Genomic DNA, 15,662 nt, shown 5'->3' with positions numbered 1-15,662 from the left:
GAGCTCCTTAGAACTAATCAGCTTGATCAGATTTCTTTCTAGAGCTTTCTGAGGTCTGTGGACTGGAACGCTAGTCCTGCTTCCCAGTGGCTCTGAGTCACACTGTTAATTTCAGGGCCGCAGTCCAAGTCGGACTCACTTTTCGGACAGGAAGTCCTGATGGGATTTCTGTTATTCTGGTTATCTATCGCTCTTTATAAACCACCTTGAAACTCTGGCCGACAGTGTATCTATTCACTGCTCATAATTCTGTCATGCAGGTGTTTAGGCAAAGTAGATGGTCATCTGCCCGTGGTGTCTGGAGCCTTGGCTGGAGTGGTTCTATTGGCTGGAAATATGGCTTGGACTGGCTTGGCTAGGGCCCTGACTGAGCCCTTAGCCCTTCTCTGTGTGGTGCCCGCTGTGTCTCAGATGTCCCAGATAGCTGAGATGGCACTACCAGGTGAGGGCTGGCAGATACTGTTTTCTTCCTGTGGTAGTTTACAAGGCTAGCATGGATGTGAGCAGGGTGTCCTAGTCCCTGAGGTGTTGAACCTGTCACATGCATGTGGCTTCTCTCAGCAAGGCTTTGAGTGTCTAGTGTAGAGGTTCTGAGGCTTCTTGAGATTTGACCTTGCAAGTCTTGACACACTTCCTTGTGTGCAGTGCCAGCCACGGGCTTTGGGAGGGGCTTCACAGGGCCCCGGGACCCAGAGGTTGGTTCATTGGCTGTCTTAGACCAGCCCTGCAGGCCTGCCCCGAAAGCTCTGGGGAATTGGCATGCTGTCCTGTTGTCTTTTATTTATTACTCTGGCACTTCTTCCTCAAAATGTCAGAAAAGTGGGCATGTAGGTACCAGAGAGTCACTGAGAGCAGAGTTCAGATGGGGTGTGTCACTACCAGGGCCATCTCTAACTTTTGCAGTGGAAGTCATTGTTATAGATGTGATTTTAAGGTATTTCAGGCTCAGTGAAACAACTTATGCTGTAGGTTTGTTTTTTTAGGAATTCTAAGTTCAGATTCTGAAGATCTATAGCACTCTGGTACATACGTGGGATTAGAAGGTTGGCTCTTACTGAAATTATTTAGTGGAATCACAATAGTGCTGATTTCCTATGGATTTCTATTAGTAATGTGTTGGAATGATAAACTCAAGCAGGTGACATCACAGGTGAGACACTGGCACTGCATCCTAGCGGGCCGAGCCCCGCATCCCAGCATCCTAGCGGGCCGAGCCCCACATCCCAGCATCCTAGCGGGCCGAGCCCCGCATCCCAGCATCCTAGCGGGCCGAGCCCCGCATCCCAGCATCCTAGCGGGCCGAGCCCCGCATCCCAGCATCCTAGCGGGCCGAGCCCCGCATCCCAGCATCCTAGCCGGCCGAGCCCTGCATCCTCGCAGGTGCTCTGCTTTGTAAAGCTGCACTGTCACTGGGCTTTTAGAACTTAGTTGTTAGAGCATGCCTTTTGTGGGTGAAGCCTGCCATTCTTGTCGGCACATTTAAACTCATGCTTTCTTTGGAACCATTTTCCTCATGGACTTTCTCCCATATTTTCATACAAGCACTCCTGTTGGAGAAACATCTCGTCTGTGTCTTTGTCTATGTGTGGAGTTATTAGTGGTAGACCTGCTGTATTGGGAAGTGTGTGTTTAAAGCTGGTAGGTAGTGCCCAAGTCACTTCTCAGCAGGACTCTTTTCTTGTTTTACTCTTAGACAGTGTATGCAAGCCTTGTTTGTTTATATTTTCTGTATTATTAATGTTTTGGGTTTCTGCTAGCCTGCTTTAGCTGTTTAAGTTTGCTTGTTTCTAAAAGTATGTGTTCCTAAGGGGAAATGATGATTGCAGTTAAGTATATAAAGGTAGTGTGAAATTTATTAGAAAAGGAGGTCAAGTATAAATACCATGTGTAGACATAGTGTGTATCTAAGCACATGAAAGTGTGCTCACCAGCAGTGTGAAGTAGGGTGCTTGAGGAAACGTAGCGTTGAGCAAAATCCAAGGAGCAAAGGCCAAGTCACCTACATTGTGGTCTCTGTGTCACTGTGATGGTGACTCTGGAGCCCTAGAGAATGAATGGGCCTCTTATTGGTAATTGTGAACTTTTTTGGACAGTTTGTAAGTTTCCTTCAGATTCTCCAATGCAGCTTGTCATTCAGAAGAGGTTAAGAAGCACTGGCCTGGACTGTAGAGATGGCTCAGTGGTTCAGAGTGCTTGTGGTTCTTCTGAAAGATGGGAGTTGAGTTCCCAGCACCCACATTAAACAAGCTGTCTTTAACCCCAGTTCTGGAGATGTGATATACTCTCTTCTGGACTCTTCAAGCACCTGCACACATGCGGCATACACATATATAACATAAATAGAAGAATAATAAATCTTTTTAAAAATGAAGTACCAGCCTAGAGTTTGTTACACACCTGAGAAATTTCTCTTCTCAGAATGGCTCATCCCACGTATAAAGGTGTTGGGTAGGCAGCTAACTTGTACCCATTGCTGTAGCTACAGTCTCTCTTGATGTTGACCTGGGACAGACCACTCCCAACTCCAGCCATGTTTGGGAGTTTTTCAAAAAGAAAGCTCACAGCGAGGGTGTTAGTATGATTCCAACTGTGGGGGACATGCTGCCTGTGACATCGTGGTTGCTGCCTCATCTGTAAATTCCTATTTAATTTACTTAAACTATTAAATGAATCTTCTTTCTTCTGTTGGTTGTAAAGGAAACAAATTTAAGGATAAAGTGGTTTGACTGTCTTTTTCTTAAGAAGTAACATACACTTGGCTGATCATTGTTCATATAATTTTGATCATTGTTCAAACCTTATCAAAATCTTAACTGCTAAAGTACAGTCAAGATTGCCACTATCCAAAGTACGATTACTTTATGTACTTATAGGAGGTCGAGTCTCACCAGTTCAGCCCTGGCTGAATTGAAACTCACTAAACAGACCAAGCTGGCCTTGAACTCACAGAACTCTGCCTGCCTTTGTCTCCTGAGTGCTGAAATTAAAGATGTGCATCAATTCATAGCGCTTAAATATTTCTTTTCAGAGGCTCTGTTTGTGTTGGAGTTTTTGTTGATTTCAGAAGATTTAGTATCAACAGAAAACTGAGCAAACAACCCTGTGTGTTAGCAGTGAGCCCTGGGTGGTTCTAAAGGCTCCCTGGGTTGTTAATGGGGATACAAACATGCAGCTTCGAGGGTGGCTTCTATGTCTCAAGCCTGGGTGTTCCCAGAGCTCCCTGAGTTGCTGGGTTCCCTGTGATGTGGGGGGCCTGACCATCGGAGTTTAGAGAGTATGTCTGTTTACACCATCAACAATAAATACATCATTTGAAGAGCAGAGCTGTGTGGACTGAGGAGCTAACCCCTGTCTTGGCTAAGTTTGTTTTCTGTTTGAATTTCACTGTAATATGTGAGTTTCTACTATATATATATTTTATATATATATATATATATATATTATATATATATATATATTTAAAACCAACTTGTCTTTTCTTTTGGGGAAGAACCAATTGTCTGCCCCATCTTGCCCCTTTACCTATTTGTTTTCTGTTACGTCACACACTGTAGATCCGAGTGTTAAGCCACGCTCTCTGTAAATGCATATTCCACACAGTTGTGTAAAAACACATACTGCATACTGAGTACTGAGCTCAGCTAGATTGTGTATATACAGTATGACCTACAAACACTAGCTTTTCAGTCTGCTAAAATGAGATTATGTCTGCACTGAGGAGTGGGATCATGTCATCCCTAGCCCTGCCATAGGCCTAATTGCTGAAGTAAGTAGCCACATAAAGTAGGTTCGTCTCCTGTTCTCATGGTTTGCCTTTGGGTAGATGCATCAGAGATCAGGACATAATGTTTGCATTGTGGAACATGGGCAATTAAAAGTACATCTTTTTTTTTTTACTGTTATATTACCTTTCAAATTATAAATGACACATCCTGTGACTATTACCAATAATGCATGCCACATTAGTTTTATAAAGTGAAGACCCTGGAGTAAACAACCAGGAGGCAAGATGGTTTAGATAGACACCGGTCTTGTGTTTGAATAAGGGTTGGGAAGTATGACCGGGTGGGACAGAAGCCTCTGTCAACAACTGATGGCTGCAGAGAGGAAGGTTGAGAAATTTATTTGGGTGGGTTGCATAACAAATTGTAATGCAGGTAGAGTAAATAACATTATAAATAACATTTCCATCAGTCTTAAGATGGCTCTAATTTAAAAAGTAGTGGGGACTGGAGAGACAGCTCAGCACTTGGGAGCACTGGCTGCTCTTTCAGAGGACTCAGATTCCATTCCCAGCCAAGATGTGGTGGCCCATAGTCATCTGTGTTCCATTTCTGGGGAATGCAAAGCTTTCTGGCCTCCGTGGGCACAGGGCACACATGTGGTGAACAGGTAGACTACAGGCCAACACCCATGCACGTAACAAATAAATAAATAGAATAGTTTTATGCTGAAACATAGTAGACCTCTGTAGACAGACTGTTAGCAAGGCCTCAACCTTATCACCCTTAAAGACAGGCCTGAGGGAATCTCTCTGGGTGTTCGTCTCATCTGTAAAGTGAAAGTAGTTAACAGTAGGTGCTCCATGGTTGTGGCACAGGTTCACAATGTAAGGCATTTAGAGCAGTGTCTGGTATAGACCTGAGCTGCATGGGACCCACATGGTGGAGCGAGAGAACCTGCTCCCGTGGTTTCCCTCTGATGTCACTATGCACACTGCGGCACATGTGTGTTCTCCAGCACATACTCATGTGCTGTCACACACAGAACAAATAAATGATATAAAAATTCACTTTTGATGGATTATAGCATCAGTATTAGGTAAATAAGCTATAAATATACTGGAAATTTGTTTAGTCCTTATTTTAAAATAATTTAGAAAGCAAATTGATCTCGTTCAAATTTTCCTTGTTGCATTGATTTTTATATACATTGCTCTGTAACTCATGTAAATATATCCGTTCCATCACACCTAAAGACATAATTGTGAGCATATGCTTGCCCTTAACAGTGTGCTCTTCTGACAGACTTCTTACCTATTTGGAGAGCTCTTATACTTTGCATACTTATAGATTGTGAAGAAAAACATGATTTCTTACTCTTAGGTATGTAAAGAAACCTATAAATGGAGTATATTGTTGACTGTGCCTGAACCTTCCATGGCATCATTGGGTGCCATTCTGATCCCGGAGATGCTCAGGAAGGTAGTCTGTATCCTAGATAAAAACAGGTGTGGGGTCCAGATGGTGGTGCAGCCTAGGAAGAAGCTGCTGGGGTCGGACAAGCCAGGACAGACCAGGAGAGTCAGTTTCAAGAGCAGAGCTTTGGAAACATCAGCATTCATCTAGTTAGGTGAGAGCTTTCAGAGGAGTGGGCCCTGAAGGCTGCTGTGTTCAGGACGCTCTGGGAAGAGGGGCTGAGGCATGGCTGGCTAGTGGTGGTAAAATAAGCAAAAGGCAGATGTGTGTGTTTACTCTGAAGTTTGATATCAAGTCAGTAGAGCCTTTGCACTGGTTTGAAGGAATTATGTGAGGCTTCCTTTCTTTTTCACTGATTTTGAATGACTTCCTATGCTAATATGGCAGACTAAGTGAATTATGATCGATTGGTCTGTGTGTCTTCAGTTCTGTTTATTCAGGTCATTCGTTGTGACAGAGAAGGAAGCCAGAGATGAAGTCAGCACTCAAGTTTTGTTTATTGGTTGTCTTTCTTCTCTTTATGAAACCAATCTTGAGGTGCTCTAAGCATTCCTGGTTTCTTTGCATATGTCTGGGTGTGCATGTATGCTTGCCCGTGTGTGAGCACATTTATGTGTTCAGGTGTGTGTCAGTGCGTGTAGAGGGCAGAGGGCAGCACTGGGCTTTCCCTTGATTGCTCTCTAGTTTCTTTACCGTGGCAGGGTCTCGTGCCGAACCGTCCCATGCTCAGCGGCATTAACTAACTGGCCAGCAGGATTCAGGTCCTCCTGCCACCACCAGGCATCACTGGGCTCACAGTTGACCATTGTGCCCATTTGACTGTGGGCATTAGGTAGCCAGTCTGCTTGAGTGGCAAGGACCTTACCCACAGAGCATCTTCTCAGCCCAGTGCCTCATGTCTGATGTCATGTCACCTCGTTCTGCCAGGAAGAAGAGAGACCAGGAGATTTTTAACAGTTTGCTTCTAAATGAGTAAATTTTGTTAAGACAAAGGCAGGGATTGGCTGTTCTCTGGATCTCAGTCTATGACACTTCCCATGCCATTTCCCCTTCTTAAAGTTGGAGGTGTTTACATCAAATTGAGGGGTTCGGTACATTTTGTAATGTCGAATTTGACAGTTTGTTTGGTGGTTGTGAGTAAAAGAACACAAGTATATAGTAAGGAAAATGAGTATAATCATTAAAAAATGACCACGTGTTGTGTTCTCATGACTTTGGAGTTTCAGCTTCTGAGCCTGTTTTGCTCACAGGGATAGCCTGAGTGGAAATGCAGGTGAGGATCAGTCTGGTTTAAAACAGCGACTAGCTTCATATTTTAGAGCTTCATACTGTTGACTTTTTTCTTCTCTTTAGAGAAAATGAACACACCAGCCCAGTCTCCTCATAGAGACGCAGGGAAAGGAGCGGAGGCTGTGGAGGAGCACAGCTACAAGCAGGAGAAGAAGGTCCGAGCGACTCTGAGGACCACGGAGCGAGACCATAAGAAGAGTGCACAGTGCTCCTTCATGTTGGACTCAGTAGCTGGGTCTTTGCCAAAAAAATCGATTCCAGATGTGGATCTCAATAAGCCTTACCTCAGCCTCGGCTGCAGCAACGCCAAGCTGCCGGTCTCTGTGCCCATGCCTATAGCCAGAACTGCACGGCAGACTTCCCGGAGTGACTGCCCGGCGGACCGCCTGAAGTTCTTTGAAACACTGCGCCTTTTGCTAAAGCTTACCTCAGTCTCGAAAAAGAAGGACAGGGAGCAGAGGGGACAGGAAAACACGGCTGCTTTCTGGTTCAACCGGTCAAATGAACTGATATGGTTGGAGCTCCAGGCCTGGCACGCAGGTCGCAGCATCAATGACCAGGACCTCTTCTTATACACGGCTCGCCAAGCCATCCCAGATATTATCAATGAAATCCTCACGTTCAAAGTGAACTATGGGAGCATTGCCTTCTCTAGAAATGGAGCTGGTTTCAGTGGCACGTCACTAGAAGGGCAGTGCAGAGCCCCTCACACGGCAGACAGTCTGGGCTGTTCTACGTACCACGAGCACCTCCAGCGCCAAAGGGTCTCATTTGAGCAGGTGAAGCGGATAATGGAGCTGCTAGAATACATCGAAGCACTTTATCCGTCCTTGCAGGCTCTGCAGAAGGACTACGAACGCTACGCTGCGAAAGACTTCGAGGACAGGGTGCAGGCGCTCTGTCTGTGGCTGAACATCACAAAAGACTTAAACCAGAAGCTGAGGATTATGGGGACTGTTCTGGGAATCAAGAACTTATCAGACATTGGCTGGCCAGTGTTTGAAATCCCTTCCCCTCGGCCATCCAAAGGCCATGAGCTGGACGATGAGGGTGAGGACACAGAGGGAGAGCTGAAGGAGCTGGAGAGTGGGACAGAGGAGAGCGACGAAGACCGGGCTCCCAACCCGCGGGCTCCAGAGCTCAGGCCATCCACAGACAATTTTCTGGACGCCCACTCACAGGACTGCACCTCCCGGAGGCTTGAGAGACTGGAGTCGGAGGAGGATTCTGTCGGCTGGGGAGCAGCGGACTGTGGTTCTGAGGCCAGCGTCAGCAGACATTCTTTGACTTCTATTTATAGACCGTTTGTGGACAAAGCGCTGAAGCAGATGGGCCTAAGAAAGTTGATTTTACGACTTCACAAGCTCATGCATGGCTCACTACAAAGGGCTCGAGTAGCTCTGCTAAGGAGTGAGCATCCAGTGGAGGTAGGTTTCAGTGGGTGCGATGCCGAGATGCCGCAGCCTTAACCTCACTTCCTGTGCAGTGTTGATCATGTGGACTTTCACAGTCTTAGCATGGCAAGGCGTAAATGGCAAGTATAAGTTGCATATATAATTATTACCATAAAGTACTATGGTAAGTGGATCTGTTAAAAGCTCACCCAAGTTTAGTGAACAGAGCGAAGGTGCTTATGCGGATGGAAGACACAACCATCTGGAGAGCGAGGAGCAAGGTGTAAAATGAGGTGGTGGTCCTGGGCCACCACAAGCTGCAGCTGAGTCAGTAATAAAGCCGGCGTCATGTACAGGCATTTCAAAATGGCACGGCCTCCAGAGCCACTGATTGGCCCTTCGTTCTCTCGCTCATACACTCGTTCTGCTCCTGCGGGGCCTTGTACACGGTAGGCAGGCGCTCCACCACCCAGCTGAATCTCTAGCTCTTTGGATTCTTTGAAAAAGCTTGTTCCGGGTTGGGATATAGCTGAGTGCTAAGCCCTAGGTTTAGTCTTGGTCTCTAGCATGGCAAAACAACAAAAACAAAACACCAGAGGACTCCAGACTAGAAATGGAAATAGCTTACCACCCTCCTGCATAGCAAAGCCCAGTTTTGGTTACTGGATTTTTAAATGGTGCAAGGTTAGAAAGCAATGTAAGATTCTCCAGAAGGGGAGAGTCTCGACTGTCTGTCAGGACTCGGCGCGCCCAGTGCAGGCAGAGGGATTGGCACTAAGTGCGTATTTCATCATGTCTGCCAGAGGAATAGATTATAATTTGAGTTTGAAAGCGTGGCATTTTAGAAATTCCTTATTGTTCAGGGTGGTAAAATTAGGAAAGGGTGTATTGTGGGGCACTGATACAGAGAGTCCAAGATTCGATTTATTGAATAATCTGGCTTGATTTAGAGTCAGAAATGATAGAAGGCATTTCCATAAGGCAGAAGACACCTGAAGAGAACCCAGGGTCTGCAAGCTCCGTGCCTGCATTCTCAGGGTCTGGTCAGGTATTCACATAGACAGCAAATGGAGGTTTCTCCCTTTGCACACGTGAGACATTATAACAAGATTTCATCGTGCAGATTTCACAAAGCAAAGCTATAACTGTAAAATCAGGATATTTTTTCCAATTTCACATGGTGAGTTCTGTACTTTAGGAATTTATCAAGACGCATGTGACAAGGCAGGTTTTTTTTTTTTTTTTATTACAAAGTGTTAGTTTTGAGGATATGATTGGCAAAGACTGTAGTGAGAACTGCTTTCAGACAGCTGAAGTAGGAAGCTCCCGCTGTGGCCGCTGGGGTCGTATGGTGTCAGGTGGGCAGAGTCACAGGTCCAGCTGGAGTCCTGCAGCAGAGGCCAACCACACTGATGTCACCATTAACTTAATGTGAAAGTAAGAATTTGTATTCATCCCCACTTCAGGAACACAGTGCCTGTAAGTGGAGGTGTGCGTGCATGTGTGTGCCATGTGCATGGATGAAGTGTGTGCTGTGCATACATGTGCTTATATGTGTGTACACATTCTCATCCTGAGTTTATTTTGTCTTAGTCATGTTGCTAAGACATGAGCCCCGGTTGTTTTCAAGGCTTGAGGACAATTTCATTAAAGTTTCAAAGAAAAACCCCAGGGTAGTCCAGCTGTAAGTCGTAGCAGCTGCCTGGGGGAGAAGCAGAGGAAAGAGGGTACCCCCTGGAGTCAAGACAGCTGCCTGGAGGAGGATGTAGCAGAGGGAAGGGGAGCACATATCCCCCGAGCCTAGATGGCATGGAGGGAGAGGAGCTTCAGAGAAAGAGGGAAGCAGGCTGAGAGAGCAAGAGGAGCGCTCTGCTGAGCAACCAGAATTGGGCAACCTGCGGGCTGCCTGCCGCAGCTGTGTGAGCAGCTGCCCAGAGGCGAGCTTTAAGGCCCAGGAGCCAGGCCGTCTCCAGACTGCCTCTTCTCACCACCGGCTCAGAAGTTTGATCCTCAGACTTCTGTCTGGGAAATGCACGTAACCATGTCTTCCTGTCTACCCACAGAGTAGTCAAGGCCTCAGAGGATGTTTGTGCTTGTGGTAAAATCTATATACGTCAAATACAAACTCCTTTATTTTTTAGGATTTTTGTTGCATTTTTTTTTCCCTATCAAAGCTAAGTACAAATCAGTGTGGATGTCTCTTTATTTTTAAAATGTTATTTTCCCTTTAATCTCTTCCAAATAATGGTACATTGGAGGCATTCGAGGCTTAGGGTGAAATGCTCTTGTGGTAGTGAGGGCTGAGCCCTAGTACTTGCAATGGAATGCGAGCCTGTGTGTCCCGCTTCAGTGTTGGCAGCCTCTGGATTGGCTCATGCTGCAGACAGGGCAGAGCATGCCTGTAATTGCATTCTGTCTTTGTGGTTCCTGGGTGATATCATTGAAGGACTTTATAGAATAGAAATAACATTTATTTGTGATATTTGGTTTTTCTTATGTATGTCTTTATATCTTTATTCTCTATGATTAAATTACTCGTAACCAGTGTTTGTAAATAACATTTAATAACCCCTTTGAAGCATACTTTACAAAATGCTTTTCCTCTAAGGCTTTATTGTATTTATTGTTTAAAAGAATTGCAAACTGGAAATGTTCCGAGTCTGCTTGCATTTATTCTAGTAAATTGGGCAGCATCCGTGTTAATGACCTGTGTGAACTCTGTGATGGTTGCTTGCTGCGGCTGCAGACTGACCTCCCAGCACACACCCTGACCTCACAGGCGCGCTCCAGTTAGTGGATGGGGTATCTGCCAGAGTGCACATGTAAGGCACTTGTTCGCAATCTGAAAGGGTGTTCCGTGAGAGACTCTCGGGTCCTCACATGAAATGCACTTAAACCCAAATGATACTCATACTGCCCCAGAGTCTCCCCAGCGCCCTCCAGGACGGTGTGATGTGAGAGGGAGGAAGTGGGGGAGGCTCTAGTCTCCCCTGCCGTGCACCCGGAGCTGCCTGAGGTCTTTGTTGCTTCCTCATTTATCTTCTGGTTCTCTTGCTCCTTTGCCGCGGAGCCTGCTTGGCTCTCAGGGCCTCTGCTTAATCTCTCCTCACTGGGATCTACTTTGCAAACAGCAGACCAGGCTCCCTGAGCTGAGTGTGTGCACAGTGCTCCAGTGTCCAGAGCCTGCCTTTCTAGAGACACTGTCTTTGAGGACAGTGACTGCGGCCTGGCTGCTGTGCTGTCTCTGCTGTCTCTGCTGTCTGGGCAATGTCTTCGTGTGCACACGGGTCTGTAGTTACTTGTCCATCTACCTGTAGCAGGGCGATGCCCTTGCTGTGGTGCTAGTGCGTGTCCAGCTCTTTGCCCCATATTTAGACTTTTGTTTTTTCCTGGTGAGAACCTGTCTGGTGTACCTGTGCTGCTTTACCCCGTGAGGACTAAACGCAGAGTGCAAGTGTTTCCCTTTGCCATTGTCCATTCACAGTGAGGACACTTTCCTAACGCTCCTCAGCGAGGTATACGCATCTTAGTGCAGTGTGTGAGCGAGTAACACTGCACAGTGTGGTTCTGTGTATCTTAGTGCAGTGTGTGAGCTATTAACACTGCACCGTGCGGTTCTGTGTATCTTAGTGCAGTGTGTGAGATATTAACACTGCACGGTGCAGTTCGGTGTATCTTAGTGCAGTGTGTGAGATATTAACACTGCACGGTGTGCTTCGGTGTATCTTAGTGCAGTGTGTGAGCTATTAACACTGCACAGTGAGGTTACATGTGTCTTAGTGCAGTGTGTGAGATATTAACACTACTTGGCTGCATTTGCTATATTACCACAAACACTGAGAAAGTGCTTAGTTACTGTCTTAATTACTTTCTTAGATTAGAAATTATCATGTAATTATATGTTTAATGGCCAATAAAATACTGTTTGTCTTTGACGGTTAAACACTATGCCAGTCCTTCCTGTAACACAGGAAACCTGAAGAGCCTGCCTTTCTTTATGTTTAGAATGGGTATAGCAGTAGTGACAAGGCTGCTACTCAGTCTTACCAGGTGACAGGTGGTGTCATTTCTCTAGTTTACCTCTGAGGACACTGGATTAGAGAGGAGGTAATCATGAAATTCGGAGGTAATATGCAAATCAGTGTTGAGGCTTGTTAGGGGAGCCTGAGCTATCTGACTTTGAAACGTGCCTGGTTCCCAAGCCTGGCTACACATCAACTTTACCCAAAGGCTTTAACAATACACACAGCACCGCTTGTCCTGGATAGCAAATTAGCATCTTCTGGTGTGGAATGCAGACTGACATCATGAACAAATCTGTGGTCTCTACAAGTAGCCAGGCTAGCCCAGTGCAGTTCTGAGTCAGACACTCCAAGTGCCAAGGAGGCTGTGGTAATCCTCTTGCTGCCATTTAGTGCCATGTACCTTCTGTGAAGCTGCCACAGATAGCTTATTTGCTACAGTTATTGCCTGTCTGATTTCATAAGTAGAGTTACGAGACCCTTGATTGAGTGACAGCTGGAAGCACACACTCACTCATTTGCCTAGAGGTTTTCTGTTTTAAAACAGATTTACATGGGGGAGGCTGTGCCACATGGTCTGACAGCTGTGAGCCAGCAGAATCGGACCTGACAGTGAGATAGGTCCCATGGTAACAGCACAGCAACAGGGAGAAGAGAGCCAGTAGCAGCCTGCGCCTGGGAGAAGGACGGTCAGTAACTTGTTCAAGGGTGCACACGCTATATGCAGCAGCACCAGGATATGAACCCAGAAGTCTGGCTAATCTATGCCTGCTCTTGGGCAATACTGTACTGCCTCCTAGAGTTAACGCGTCGTCTCACATGTTTGTAAAGATAATATACCTATCATATACACATATAATGCTATCTTTTAACATGGTGGCTAATGTTTAAGTGGGAGGAGTTCATCTGAAACTTTGGGTTGGAGTTTTCCTTTGGAATACCAGGGTTGTTGATTCTGGGCCTTATTCCCACCCGGGAACTGCTGGCTGGAGCTGACCAGCAGCATAAGAGTGAGTTCACCTCAGCCCCTCCTACAAACACCCCAGTGTGCCTTTGTCTGCTGCCTACTTGGCTCCATCACTTTGTGATGGCATCCTTACGTAGCATAGTAACAAATTTGAGGGCCCGGTTCTTACTGACAATAGAGGTCTAGGGTCAGATGTTTCATGGTGCTGTTGGAGGAGCTGGAGAAGAAACAAGGTGGGTTCTTGTGGGAGTCTTCACCATTAATTTATTGGTCACAACTCGGCATCCCTGCAATTAACTTGAGATAAACAGTCTTTTCCTCTGGACCGCTACTCTACCAGGGAACTCAGGCAAATAACTGTAGTGCTGGATATGGCTAAGTAACTAAGCATGCATTTAAAGACATGCAGATTGTGAGAAATGTGCTCCCTGAGGCAGCCACAGACAACTGCCAGAGGTGGGTATCTGGGCCTCCTCTTGAGGAGGAGACTGGGTCCTTATTGTCAGGGACTGACCTATGCAGTATCACAGAGCCTGCTCGCTGCAGTCAACACGGTGTAGGACGTTACACCAACCTTCAGGTCGGTAGAGTCAGTCTGTGTGGATATCAGACTTTCGGACTAAGTGAAGGCATGGCCTTCGCAGCTACTAGTGTGCACTGAGTTTCAATTAGAAGGGCAAGCCAACCCTGAGAACAGAGCCATCTGGGGCTAACTCAGGTCAGTGTGTTAAGATGCCAGGATCTGGAGAAGCTGGCCCAAGGTGGCTGAGAGCCATGCTGTGTACTGGAAACGGGCAATCCAGGGACAGGGAGCCATCTTGAAGAGGGTAATTGACATGAATCATCTCATCAGCAGCCAGGGTTTATTGTTAAGTCATCTGTTGAGCCCTGGAAAGTTGTAGCTGGGAATGTACAGCATAGATGTGACTCAAGATGCCTTTGCCTGCATTTGCTCCAAACCAGCGGGTTGGAAGGCATAGCAAATGGTTCTTCTAAGTTCCCTTCCTGCAGTTTGCTCTATTTAATCTAAGATGGACAGTGAGTGAGAAGGGGGGAGCGGGGAGGGGGAGTATGTGTGTTAAGGCTAGGCAAACACTTTCTACTAAGCTGTAGTTCCCAGCCCAGTCTGATTTTAAAGGAAAGAACTCCTCGATGATTCCAGAACCATAGAACTTATTGAATGACCCAAAGCCAGGCATTCTGGCTTTTGAACCTTGATTTTTTTTCCACCCTCATTGAATTGAGATTTCTATGATGGCAGTCAAAATGATCTCAAGGGATAGGGTGGTTGGCGTGCTTAGAAAAGTATCATTGGTGTGAATCTTGGGAATTGGGGTGAGATAGGAAAATTTCTAGAGGAGCCAGCAGCCCGGGCCAAGGTCAACATGATGGACATGTGTGTGAGGGCCAAAGAAATCTTGCATGGGAGCAGTGAGGAGAGATGGGGCCATCTAGGAGGGTGGGAGCTAGGCCAGGGCTTAGGCTGGTAGATGGAAGGAGGCCTGGAAAGGGTCAGGGAGTCCCTGTAGCAAACCCCGAGTCCCGAAGACTCTGGCTAAGGCTTCAGTTCAGGTGCCAGTGGGCAGGTCCTGTGAGAGGAACAAATGAAAGATCAGAATGTGAGTGGAGAACAGCCCAGAGTTCCCTGAGTGACAAGGAGGGCAGACGCCAGTGGTACCACAGGTGCAGAAGGAGCTGCAGTTGGAGATGCTGCAAGTTGAGTCTTTCAAACTTTGACCTAACTAAATAAAAGAGGTCAAAGCTTTTTAATACTGGTAATAGATGGTGGAGGTGGAGGAAGAGATAGTGGTGGTGGTGGTGGTAGAGGAGGAGGTGATGTCAGAAGCTTAAGAATGGTGGGAGAAAGTTCCAGGTCCTCCACTTTCTGGGGAAAAGCCTAAGTATTTGGTTGGGGACAACTGAAGGAGTGGATGAGGACACCCAGGACATGGCAGGACCTCCAGGCAGCGTGAGGGGACAGGCGATTGAGGGCTGCTGTGGGCAGAAACCGTCTTCTGCAGCATCAGGAAGTGTGACTCCAAATGAATACAAGGTTGGCTGAACTCTGGCTTTTATTTTCATGAAAATGGCGGCTGAAGAGTTTTGTAATCTTGTTTTCTTGTAAGTTTAGCAAGTCCTTGATTTCTCAGTCTAGACATAATTGTAGATAGCACTGTGTGTAATGTGTCCCGATGGTTTTGTTTTTAAACGAAGCTTCATTGTTCTGCCCTTGACGAAAGTGTAGGTTGGCTTTCTAACACACTGGGACTTGGGGCTCTGTGTAAGTGTTGGACTGTTGGAGATCCTTCTTATTTTAGAGCGAGAACCTTGTAGATACGTCAGCAGGTTGTAGCAAAGTCTATGACCACAGCTTCAGGCAGTGTCCTGCGCACGGTTTTAATCTGTCTTGAACTTTTGCTGCAGTTCTCTGACTTTCCAGGTCCCATGTGGGGCTCGGATTACGTGCAGTTGTCGGGGACACCTCCTTCCTCAGAGCAGAAGTGCAGCCCTGTGTCCTGGGAAGAGCTGAAGGCCATGGACCTGCCCTCCTTTGAGCCCGCCTTCCTGGTGCTCTGCCGAGTCCTGCTGAACGTGATCCATGAGTGTCTGAAGCTGCGGCTGGAGCAGAGGCCTGCTGGGGAGCCTTCTCTCCTGAGCATCAAACAGGTGTGTTTCCCACTGCTGCTGCCCTTTGGTTCGAGGATTTCCTCCCCTAGTTACTACAGACAGTGGAAAGAACATGCCTTAGTGTTTGTTTTTACTTCTCTTTGGGGGCTATCTAGAATGTTCT

At 46.6% G+C, this 15,662-nt stretch overlaps 1 protein-coding gene across 2 annotated transcripts in view; it reads left to right on the top strand.

Moving 5' to 3' along the window:
- Map3k4 (mitogen-activated protein kinase kinase kinase 4) overlaps positions 1 to 15,662 on the top strand; it is a 92,723-nt gene that overhangs the window by 36,816 nt on the left and 40,245 nt on the right. For both annotated transcript variants that reach the window (XM_038339453.2, XM_038339452.1), the window contains exons 3-4: positions 6,552 to 7,915; positions 15,296 to 15,538. In XM_038339453.2, the coding sequence (XP_038195381.1) occupies positions 6,552 to 7,915; positions 15,296 to 15,538 (1,607 nt within the window). The remainder of the gene's footprint in view (positions 1 to 6,551; positions 7,916 to 15,295; positions 15,539 to 15,662) is intronic.

Source organism: Arvicola amphibius, chromosome 8 (genome assembly GCF_903992535.2).
Source record: "Arvicola amphibius chromosome 8, mArvAmp1.2, whole genome shotgun sequence".
Lineage (NCBI taxonomy): Eukaryota > Metazoa > Chordata > Mammalia > Rodentia > Cricetidae > Arvicola > Arvicola amphibius.
The sequence above is the reverse complement of the archived record's forward strand: the minus strand, read 5'-3'. Positions and strand labels throughout refer to the sequence as shown.